Consider the following 11,562-nt stretch of genomic DNA (forward strand, 5'->3'; position numbering starts at 1 on the left):
AGCAGAAGCATTTAAAAATAGGCAGACTAAACAGCTCGGACTTTCGAGTTCAAGTTGAAAGGCTGATTATTAATCTACCACGAAGCTCAAGTTGAGGTCTGTGAAATATATAATTCGGTATGAAAAGCGAATCATATTTTTACATTATTTTGATGAAATCAAGAAATCCTAATCAAGATATAATAATAAATATATAGTAGTGAATATAAAATAATAAAAAATATATCAATAATTTACCAGGCGTATAATTGATAAGGATATGGAGGGGCATGTTAAATTTTTTTAAATTACGTAGGTTTTTTGACAAAAGTATATAAAACTATATTAAATCAATATTTATTGACCTAAAATGTTTCTTTGTCACATCTGACTATTTTTTCAAATTTATGTCATTTGGATTTCCCAAGAAAAATGTCAAACCTACGACATTTTCTATAGAGACATTTTATATATTGCCAAAAACTTTAATGCCGCAATTATAATCTTGCTCCAAACTGACGTGAACAGCGCACACGAAAGTCTAAAGCCCTTTCACTCTGCTAAACGCAGCCGTAAGAAATCAGTTATGAAAACCCTCTAGAAGTAACGCAAGAACTTAAAGCAACCAAAAAATATGTGTTCATCTGCATGTTTTTGTGGGCGTTAGGGCTTACACGTTGTTAAACAGCTTGTATCTATTTCACTAATTAGACTCACTTCATGTGCGTTGACACGAATGTGCGGCAAGTTGTTGCCAGCGCCCGGCTACAAACAAATCTGAAAGTTGCAAGAGCCCTTCAGCTGCTGCACACGGACGGAGGACGACAGCCGACACAGGATCCGGCAGGCTGTGCGTCGCGTTAGTTTTATTAATTGGCAGGCGCTGCTTATGGGCAGCTTGGCAACGCGGCATATTAAAAGGCAACAGCAACTGGCCTTTTTGTCTGCCAACACTTTGTTGCAACAGGCCAGCACTTCACTCGGCGTATACGCAACGTTTTATTATTGCCTGCTTAGCCTAATCAGCATTGGCTCGTTGCCGTGTTGCCTCGTTATTGCAGTCGCTGCAGGAGGTCAACTGAAGTGCCTCCTTCTTCTTTGTTAAGATGCCCTTTGAGTGCGCTGAGTGGGCGTTATTTCTCAGCTGGCTCAAACCTTTTATAACTCGTCTTAAGTTTCACTCTCAGCATTGGCAAATGAAAACAAGTTAACAAGCTCCAGTGACGAGGCAAATTGCTCGCACAGCATCTCTCTAGCTAGCTTATATCATTAAGTACTTTAAAGGCGGAGACGCAGCTGCTTTAGCACTCGGCCCCGCCGGCCATAAATAAAGCACGAGCACCTGAACGAATCTCCATTATGTGCAATAAATAACAAAATATGCCGCTGATATGCGACCGGAATGTGACTACAAGATAGATTCGAGTATCGGAGGCCGTTGTTCCGCTCTTGGCGCATAATTAAGTGGATTTTAATGAGCGTCGGCCCGAGTAGAAGCTTCGACCGTCCCCGGCTCAGAGTCAAATAATAATGGGCTCAGTTGTGCGCTGCTCGGGCTTTGATTTGTGGCCACTTGGGCTGGCTATTTAGATTAAGTATACGCAGCGTGCCACAAGCCCCAATTCATAAATGTCACGACGAAGCCAAATGAATACATTCAGTGGAGAGTTAAGAGTTGAGTTGAACTACTCGAGCTGGGCTACAGTTTATTACAGCTACGTGCCGGGCTAACTCAGGACATGGTTGCTGATGTCTTTCGTTCTCTTTTGGATTTACTTCGCTTGGATTGCGCCGCAGACTGTGCTCGCTGCTCTCTCGGTTTATCCTGCTGCTCGACAATGCGCTGGAATAAAAGTGCACTGCTGTGCTCGTCCAGCTGATGGCTCTCGGGCCCGTTGCCAGAAGTGGCCGTGGCGAAGCTCTCGCCCAAATGCCGCCAGCTGCGCTGCGCTATGGGCACGTTCAGCTTATCGAGCAGGCGGCTGGTCAGCTGCGGCATCATTGGCTGCAGCACAATGCCGCAAAGCCGCAACGCGTCCATTGTCATAGCGATGATTGTCTGGAGGCGTTGTGCATTGGGTGAGCTGCCGCCCGCCTTCAGCTCCCAGGGTTTGGCGCACTCAAAGAAATTGTTAGCCGCATGCAGTGCTGCGATGGCCGTGTCCGCCACCAAGTGGAAGTGATTGCCTTCGTAGTGCTGCTCGCAGCGCCCTGTAAATGCAAATGGGAATGAAAGTGGAGGCATTACTTGGCTGCTTTCTGGCTGGCCGCACTCTCAAGTGCACTTCGCCCACAGTTATTTTGCCGGAAACGCGCTTGCCAGCGACATCCAGGCAACAAACTTAACTTCACTCAGCCACTTCGGAGCGGCTGCTTAAATATTAAAATGACAAACACGCTGACTTACCAGCCAGATGGAACAGCGCCTCCTGCAGCCGTTTGCCAGCATCCAAGTGCTGCAGCAGCTGTGACAAGTGCTCCACATGCGCCTCCGGATACATTTGTTGCGGGTTTAGCGACTTGGCACAGGCGCGCGACAACAAATTACCCAAGGTGTCGGCCAGCTCCGAGTTTAAAATGCGCAGCGCCTTCACGTGGCTGAAATCTGCAAAGGTTTAAACAATTTAGCAGCGTCAGCAAAATATTCACCTAAAATGCCCCTCCCAAGCGAAATTAAGCTGGGCGCCTGATTGATGTTCCCTTATCGACGGCCAGCCAGCCAAGCTCCAGAGGCCAAGCATTTAGCTTTTAACTGCCTGCAGCATGGCCTATTCCCTTAAACTCGTTGTCCATTAAGGCGTTTACAGCAACAACAAATGCCTAAACTGAATAATGTGCTGCTGGGCCACGTCCAAAAGGCTGCTCGGCAGATAAACTGATGTTAAAGCAAATACGACAAGGCAAATAAATATGCATGCGAATCACTAAGCGAAGCGAAGGCCGCACACACAGCTGCAGCATGCAAATACCAGAATAAACTGTTGCCACAAATCCAATCCAGTTCAGCTCGAAATATCGCATTTTTCAAATCTGCAACAAATGTTTAAGTTGCTCAACGAAGCAAAGGATTCTCTACAAATTGTACATCAATTTTGCTCTGCTGCTCGATGCCAAATGATGCTGGGCCAATTTATAAGTGAGGCTAGGACAAATGACGACCCTGAAGTGATTTGTATGCAACTTAAACTTACTTAATAAACTGAATGTAGATTCAATATATAGTATAGATGATAACCCTGAAAGGATTTGTATGCAAGTTAAAAGTCTACTCTATATAGTACAGATGACTACAACTTAAAAATCCACACATACAATATATATCACAAGTTAAAAAACCAATATATACCCTATATAAATATATATATAGCGACGAGCCTAAAATAATTTTTATGAAAGTTAAGTCAGTATCTACCCTATATATATTATATATACATATATTTAGATATGCAAATGTATTCGTATACCAAGAGGTTTCTTTTGTTATGCTTGAATACTTGTGGAGCTAAAATATCACAATACTATAAATAAAATAAAAAAATTTTTAATTAAAAAATTAAGTATTTACTAATTATGTATTGTCCTTAGAGTTGAGCAGACATGACTTCGTTATAGGCCTATCATTATTTTACTATTTATTCAAATTAATTCCGCTTAGTTAAACAAAACTGATGCCAATTTCCCTAACTTTCTTTCAGCTGCTCTTTAATTTTTACAAAAAATTTACAAAATATTGCAGAAAAGTCAACTCAGTTGTGGCTCAATTCAATATTGAAGCCCACAACCAGGCGCAGATTGGCAAAAAGTATTGAAAATGGGGCAACCATAGCAACCTGTATTAATCAAGACATAAAAAAGTTCATTCGCTGCCAACATTCGATACGTTATTGCCGGAATAATAATCCATATATTGGACCGGGGCAACCAAAATTGAGCCGCAGGCTTGAAGCATTGCCATATGCGTGATTCACACCTAATGAATGAGTGCCAGAAAAACCTCAATTATTTTACTGATGGAAAATATCCCAGATAATGGAGTCGCTTACGTTCGTTTACTTAACATAATGGACAATGCTGTGCGTAATTCTGATTCATTGCGTTATTGCGATGCCAGTTCAATAGATTAGCAATGGCCCACAGTCCACGAATATTGAACCCGCTCAACTGCCAAACACTAACTAAGTAAATGGATAACAATTAGCAGTGAGGTGGATTTATTTACCTGTCTAACTGTTTACTGAACGCGACAATATTAGTTACATTTCATTCCCAATTAGCGTCGCTAATAATAACCGACATCATTATCTGGGCAAAAGCATCAGATTCGCCCAAGCGAATTTCAGAATTTCGCATGCAGCGTTAATTAAAATACATGAAATTTGATTTCCATGCGACAGGCGCATCCGCAGGTCGCAGCACGGCCCGAACAATGGCCGCCGATCAAAGTTGGCCATTGCATAATTTTGGCCAACAATACATTGCTGTTGCCAGTCCATGTTGCCTGTCCATGTTGCTGCCAGTTGCGACTGTTGTTATAGGTAATTAAAAGTTTGCCGCATTGGCCCTGGCTGATGCATAAATTGCACGTGGCATACGGCCAGCTATTGCGACAATTGATTGACGCTGGCTTTTCCAATAAAAACAGATTTCGGTGCTAATTAGTTGTAGCCATAGGAAATCATTGAGTCATTGCAGCCCGGTAGCTGCGTGCAGCGCACTCAAATTCACATTCACATTCACATTCAAATTCAAATGCAAATTCTAAGCTCCCGCACAACTACACACACAATGCTACTTGTTATTCAAGTATGCATAAAACTCGCTGTGGTTTTACAGTGCAGGGAATTGCATTTCCATGTCGAGAACTTGAGCCCAGCTCCGGTAGTTGAGCAGCTGTCGTGTGTTCCAAAAACAAAAACAACAAATGCATATGCATGCGCATTACACCTGCACTAACGAGAGTGTAAATGTGTGTGTGTGGGTGTGAGAGAGTGGGCCTGTTGCTGGGGATATTTCGCTCTCTGTAACCTGAGGTTTGACAGCGACCAGGGTTTCTTTCTTTCCCCTCTTCTTTTTGGCCATGCAGCTGCAACGACCAAAAGTGTTGCCTGCTTCTGGGCGCCCACATCATTAATGCAATTGTATTGCCGCTGCCTGCTCAACTTTTTGCTGCTGCCGAACTCTGCTCCAAAGTCAAGTTGGCAGCCAGCTGAATTTGAATGCCAAAGCACACGGGCGTGCAGTCACATGTATAAATACAATACTTACATGCAACGTGGCTCTGCTTGACGAACAAATGAATATTTCGGCCAGCCAATCGCATGACTCTCGCAACACCCTGTTTGGAGTGAATTTTTCAAATTCTATGACCCCAAGGCTGATTCATTGTGTTATAAATATAATTATTTATATTTTTTTCTATATTTTCTATATGTAATTTTCTCGATTTTATGAAATCATGTTTAGATGAGTTTTTTCTTATTTTAATTATATTTCCCTATCTCTTTCTAGGGATATATCTTTTCTTATACTCCAGATTTCTCTTCCTCTCCCTCTCCCTCTCTTTCTATATATCTGTATATGTCTCTCACTTCTCTTTCTGTTTGCTTCTTCTTATTTCTATTGATTCCTTCCTTAGCTCGTTTATTCTTTTTTTTTCTCTCTCACTCTTATGATTGATAGGAAAAACCTTTCCTCGACTTCCCAATATTTTTAACAGTTCTTCCCAGCTTAGCTTTATTTGTCATCTGAGAATGGTCTCCTTTGCCACATGTTCAATTCTCAGGCACACATAGACACACATGTAATATTGCAGCACTACATAATGTAGTCTGGTATACCCATGTGATTGATGAGTATTGAAAATTCATTCAATTTGCTTAAACGAGTGTTGAATTGAATTGAATTGAGTTTTCCGTTGAGCAGCATTTGATTTTCTATGCATTGCATTGTGAGGGTCATGGCTGCAAGTTACGTTCGGCTTGAATCAATCGCAATCCCCATCGCAATTGGAAAGAGAAATTGCGAAATGTACTCAAACATTGACCCACTTCACAGCCATTTGGGTAGCAATTATGCCGACGCGGGTTAGTTTTTGATGCACGGGAGCGAGCCCAGAGACCCGCAACACGTGGCCTAACAGCAATGTTCAGCTATCCCAATCGCAGATGCAATCGCACTCGCAATCGTAATCGCAATCCAACCAACTCTGTCTGCCGGCCGGGCCATGTTGCTTTTAACTGCTTACGTGTGCAGCTGCAAATTGCAAAGCCGGCGCTAGCAACAACAACAGCGCCGACTCCGGCGACATGAGGCGCGTTACAGCCCAAGGGGCACATGCAATGCCAGGTGCAGCAGTCGCCGCCATAACATCCGTAATTTCGCCAAAGTTTTGCACATGTTGCACAACGGGGCACGTGACTGTCGTACTAGATGGGGGTCGGTGGCCCATAGACAAATGTTGTGCCATTTGTTGCCCATAACAAAAAAAAAAAAAAAAACAAAAAAAAAAATACTTCCATACCATTCAGGTTCTTTGTTTTTTGTATTTTTGGCCGACTTCAGGCACTGGAAATTGCTTAAATGACTTGTCGCATGTTTTTCCTGTCACCTACAAAGCGTTTGGCCCTTTTTTCGGTGCTACTCCTTCGGGCAACTGACTATCGCAGCCGTAATCCCGCTCTCTGCGTATATGTGAGCCTTTTTTTGCAAATTACATCGCTGCAAGTCTGACAGCCACACCCTCTGGAATTTCGGGTGGCCCCGGGGCGGAGAAATGCCAGCTTGATGAGCGTCAACGTCAACTATTTGAGCGTTTTTATAACGCCCATTGCCGAATTTAAAAACACCTAAAGCGACTCAGTCTCACGCTGCCTGTGGGCAGTGGGAGTGGATCAATATTTATCAATATTTCCATAAATCTTTATGGCATCGGAGTCTGTCACCTTTTTTGACTACTTTACTTTACTTAAAGCAGGTGCATCTACCTGCTTTATTTCCACGGTAATAAAAGTGCTCTGATGCATGATTGTTTAACAATATTCAACAATGAACAATAATATGATGAATTAGAAAATTAAAATAGTTTGATCAATTGACTCTTGACGTATTAAATATATCCTCAACATAAACACTCTTCTATATCTCAGAAAATTAATTACATTATCTAAAAAAAACTCGAAACACTATCTATCATCGATAAGAATCATGCCTTTCCCTTTAACTGTCACAGAGAAAATCTACCATATTTTCTATATCTATACATAAGATTATAACACGGTTTATTGAGCAAAACCTCAGGAAAGCAAAAATTCTAGCTCGAGAGATTAGATTGTTACCCCAAGTTAGGCTTAGCTGGGCTCTATGTACTGTCATATTACGTACTGAGGCTGGGATAATACTCATAGTTTACTGGGTGTCGACCTATAATCCATAAAATATATCCGTAGAATTACGCTTTGAGGGGGCAATGAGCTTGAATGGGAAGAGAGAAGGATAGGAAGAGAGAGGTAGAGGTAGAGAGAGGGGGGAAGGTTGAGGGGCAAAGTCTAATGGAGCTTGGAGGGCTAGGGCATAGGATGGGAAGGGCGTGGAAGGGGATGGGGTGGGAGTGGAAAGGCGAGGAAGGGGGTGGGATAGGATTGGGAGCTTGTGGTGAAGAGAGAGGGGGAGAGAGACTAGTTTAATAAATTCTTGATTAGGGGTGGGGGGTAAAAATTAACAAAAATCTAAATTTTATAAAGTATATATGAATCTACATTGTACGCTGTATATACGGACATAAAAAAAATGCAGGTCTCAAGCTCTTATCGAAAATCGACTCAGCTCGTCACCCTGATCAAAATATATATACAAAATATATATCCTTCTGCATGTTACATACATTTCAAGAAAACCATTATACCCTGATTTCCCCTTTGAAATGGGTTCAGGGTACAAAAATAAAAGCAAATCAATAAGTAAATAGATAAACAAATGAATAAATTCATAACTACAAAATAATAAATAAAATTACTCAATCACATTAAAAATAACAATCAAAGATATTGCATTGCCATCCTGGAAAATATTTTATAAAGCTGTGATCAGAATGTTAGTTGAGAGACAGCAGCACAACGTGATAACTGACATTGAGCACACATAATATTTATTTATAAGCCATTGCGGGGCAATCCCATGGAGTTGGGTGTAATTTAATGCAGACAAGTGCTTCAGTCCGTAGATAGTTGAGCAAGTGCTTGATATTTAAACCGAATGACGCCTTTGGGGTGCTCTGTCAGTTGAGTTTTTTTTTTTTTTTTTTTTTTTCTTATTCGTTTTTTATATTTATTTGCGCGTGTTTTCTCATGTCCATAAAACTTGACGGGGGCGATGCTCTGAGGCATTCCGTTAGCAGTCGCCCGGACACTTTCGCCAAATGCAGTTCCAGTGTCGCAGCAGGAGGCGGACAGCTTTCTCAAGGCTGAGGCGGAAGTGGGCCGGCGGCACCGATGCAGCGACCGCAGTGGCAGAATTTCAAAATTAAATTGTTGGTAATGAAAAGTTGCGCACTTAATGATGTGGCCTCCAATGCGAACGATGATTGCGCCGCTGTTGACGCTTGTGCTCGCCATAAAAACTGCGCTCAAATGCTGTTAGCTGATGGAGGCGGATGTCGCCAATCAGCGCCACCGGGAATAAACGAACGCAATCCAAAAACTTATTCAAATGCACATTGAAATGGGGGGATTGGGGGGGGGGGGGGGGGGGGGGCGGCCCCGGAGTGGCGCTGGATGCGTATTGAGTATACGCCGCATTATGCAATCCTTGGCGACTGTGGGCTCGACCTGTAGCAAATCTGATTTCAAATCGCAGAACCAATATGGAACAACTTATAAAGGAGAAACACGCCAGAAAGCGGCCTAATTGAATTCAACATGCAGAGCGCTGCAAATTTGCTGCTTTTCTTCTGAATGAGCGCAATATTAACGCGAAGCGCTCAAAATGCAATAAAAATGCAATTAAATTAGCCGCAAGGCAACAGGCCAAACAAAAAAATAAAATAAAAAATAAAAATAAATATAACCGAGAGCCAAACAGAGTCGAGCTGCCCGACAGCCAACAGAGAAATTCATCAGCCATAAACTGTAGAGGCAAATTGAATAAAGGCAGGTGTGGGCGTGGCCGAGCCGAGCAGAACGGAAAGGCAAAGTTGGCAATAATTGAAAATTGAAATTAAATTTAAATTCCTGGCAAACAAAGCAGCCGAAAAGCCATTAAGCTTCAGACTCGGCAGCGGCCATTTATGCAAATTGAATACCGAAAAGGTTATGGAATCAATCAAATCGCATCAAAAGTGGGCGTGACAAACAACAACAGAAACGCGCTGCAGCAACAACAGCAACAACAACAACGACGGCAGCTCTCAAAGTGATTTTGATGACTTCTGGCTGTTTGTCGAGCCGTGTTAATTGCTTTAGCAAAATTTGTGCGTGTCTCTGACGGCTGAGTCGTGTCCAACAGCCTCTTGTTGGTAGCAAAACAATTGAAATTAGTTTATCCCTATGTGAAACTGGTGCTGCATGATGGGCATGCATGAGCTGCATGCCTGGGCTGCTCACCTGCTGATGGTACAATAGATTGAAGATGCTCGGCCCAGCATTAAATCATTTCGCCATCCATTGTGCCGGGAATGAATTTTACGGTTGAGCGAAGAGAAAATATTAAAGTGTGGCGGAGGTGGTCACGGAGGCGGAGCAGTGGGTGGTGGAGACAAATGACAAACTAATCATATCCAACAGAAACTTGCCCTCAACTTTCGACAGCCAGCCACAAGCTCGAGTGGGAGGCAGCCTTAGGAATTAGCCAGCGGTGCTCTTATGCAAATCAGCAAATCCTGAGCCAAGGTTCAAGATACAAAAACTTTGCCAGCAAATAAACAAAAGTCGGTTTGGCAGCAGCAGCAACAGAGGCAACAGCAACAGCAACAGCAACAGCAGCAGCAGACGAAAAGTTTTTTCCGCTTCTTGCTATAAAATTGAAATGCAAATTCAACTAAGGTACAAGCAAAACTAACGAAATCAGCAAACTGACGAGGCAGACATATTTGCATGCGCAGATGTGTAGGGGCTCCGCTGATAGGGGAAAGCAAACTCTTGAAATAACCGCGGGTGGTGTTTGGTCATTTTGGCTTGATAGATTGCAGTGACTGCAGCAGCCACAAGGGTCGGAAGTTGGCTGGAATTACTTACTGCCATCGCTGTGCGCCACGCCCTCGCGCAGCAGAAAGTAGCGCAGGCCCTCCATCGTATACTGCTTGGCTGCCTCGACGGGATCTACGACATTGTGCTTGCTCTTGGACATCTTCTGACCATCCACAGTCCAGTGAGAGTGCACATGCAGCTGGCGCGGCGGCTCCAGGCCGGCAGCCAACAGAAAGGCGGGCCAATAGATGCCGTGGAACTTCAGTATGTCCTTTCCAATGACCTGCTGCGCCGGCGGCCAATGAGCCAGATACTACAAAGGCGAAAGATACGCTCTAGTCAGCAATAGGTCTAAGATTTCTCTGATATAGTTGCGCTAACCTGTTCATTGGGATAGCCCAGGGAGCTGAGATAGTTAATGAGAGCATCCAACCAAACATAGACCGTTTGCGTCTCGTCATTCGGCACGGGAATGGCCCAATGCACACGATTCGCTGGCCGGGAGATGGACACGTCGGGCAATGGTTCGCTTAGCGTATCAAGCAAAATCTTTTCAAATTTAGCGGGACGAATGCGCGCTTCCTGCTTTACCCAGTGACGCACGTCATCCTGAAACTGGGACAAGGGAAACATGTAGTTCGTCTCCTCAGTCCACTCCACGGGATGGCCAGACTCTAAGGAATAACGGGCTCCACTTGCTTCATCCAGTCGCAGCTGCGAGTCAGTCAGAAAGGTCTCATCAGAAACGCAGTACCAGCCGCTATATGCCGCCGAGTAGATATGGCCACGCGATTGCAATCTGTGCTGTGGAGGATACAAGATAGTTAATGGGGATTAGCAATCAGCAACTGGACTAACTCACCCAGAAATCAGATACGGCCAATTTGTGTCGCTGCTCGGTGGTGCGAATGAAATCATCGTATTCTATCCGCGCCGCCTTAAACACTTCACGATAGCGCGCGGAAATCTCATCGCAGTACTGCCCCACAGGCACCTCGTGCGCTGCTGCCGCCTGTTGAATCTTTGTGCCGTGCTCATCCGTGCCGGTGCAGAGGCGCACTTCAGTGTCCGGATAACGCAGTCGCTGGTAGCGGCAATGTGCATCAGCTATGACCGCTGAGTAGAGATGTCCAATGTGTGGAGCTACTCAAGGGAATGATTATTCTCAAACTGTTATTCAATATGCACGCGCCTTACGCGTACCTGCATTAACGTAGAATATTGGCGTTGTAACGTAGTGGGAGCTTCTGTAACGGACTCCAAGTAGTTGGATGTGCCTTATTTTACTAAATAACATTTTAAAACAAGTGCATTACTTTTTTCACTTTATAAATAAACTAATATAACAATTTGCCGGCTTCTTTAGCTGGGTACAGCTGTTTGGCAGTGCTGCCCATCGGTTCAA

General features: G+C 43.7%; 1 protein-coding gene across 2 annotated transcripts; it reads right to left on the reverse strand.

Moving 5' to 3' along the window:
• Positions 1–1,647: 1,647 nt before the first annotated feature.
• Positions 1,648–11,560, reverse strand: MetRS-m (Methionyl-tRNA synthetase, mitochondrial). Of its 2 annotated transcripts, XM_018018801.2 has the most exons (6): positions 11,361–11,560; positions 11,020–11,300; positions 10,539–10,961; positions 10,206–10,470; positions 2,387–2,584; positions 1,648–2,190 (listed from the first exon to the last, which is right to left on the reverse strand). In XM_018018801.2, exons 1-6 carry the CDS (start codon positions 11,452–11,454, stop codon positions 1,712–1,714), a joined length of 1,740 nt encoding a protein of 579 aa, XP_017874290.1. In that variant the 5' UTR covers positions 11,455–11,560; the 3' UTR covers positions 1,648–1,711. The 2 variants fall into 2 exon arrangements, with proteins under 2 accessions (XP_017874290.1, XP_017874291.1); XM_018018802.2 differs by lacking the exon at positions 11,361–11,560 and having other exon boundaries at positions 10,539–10,956; positions 11,020–11,207.
• Between the last annotated feature and the right edge of the window lie 2 nt (positions 11,561–11,562).

The sequence above is a fragment of the Drosophila arizonae genome, chromosome 2 (genome assembly GCF_054131065.1).
Source record: "Drosophila arizonae isolate 15081-1271.41 chromosome 2, UAZ_ARI_1.0, whole genome shotgun sequence".
In the NCBI taxonomy this organism is placed as follows: domain Eukaryota; kingdom Metazoa; phylum Arthropoda; class Insecta; order Diptera; family Drosophilidae; genus Drosophila; species Drosophila arizonae.

Bases quoted from the DNA above. Each gene is read 5' to 3' on its own strand.
- MetRS-m (XM_018018801.2), bottom strand. From the start codon at position 11,454: ATGTTATTTAGTAAAATAAGGCACATCCAACTACTTGGAGTCCGTTAC. The intron at 10,471-10,538 runs GTTAGCGCAACT...TCGCCTTTGTAG, and splicing joins TGGGCTATCCCAATGAACAG to TATCTGGCTCATTGGCCGCC. The intron at 2,585-10,205 runs GTAAGTAATTCC...AAACCTTTGCAG, and splicing joins CGTGGCGCACAGCGATGGCA to ATTTCAGCCACGTGAAGGCG.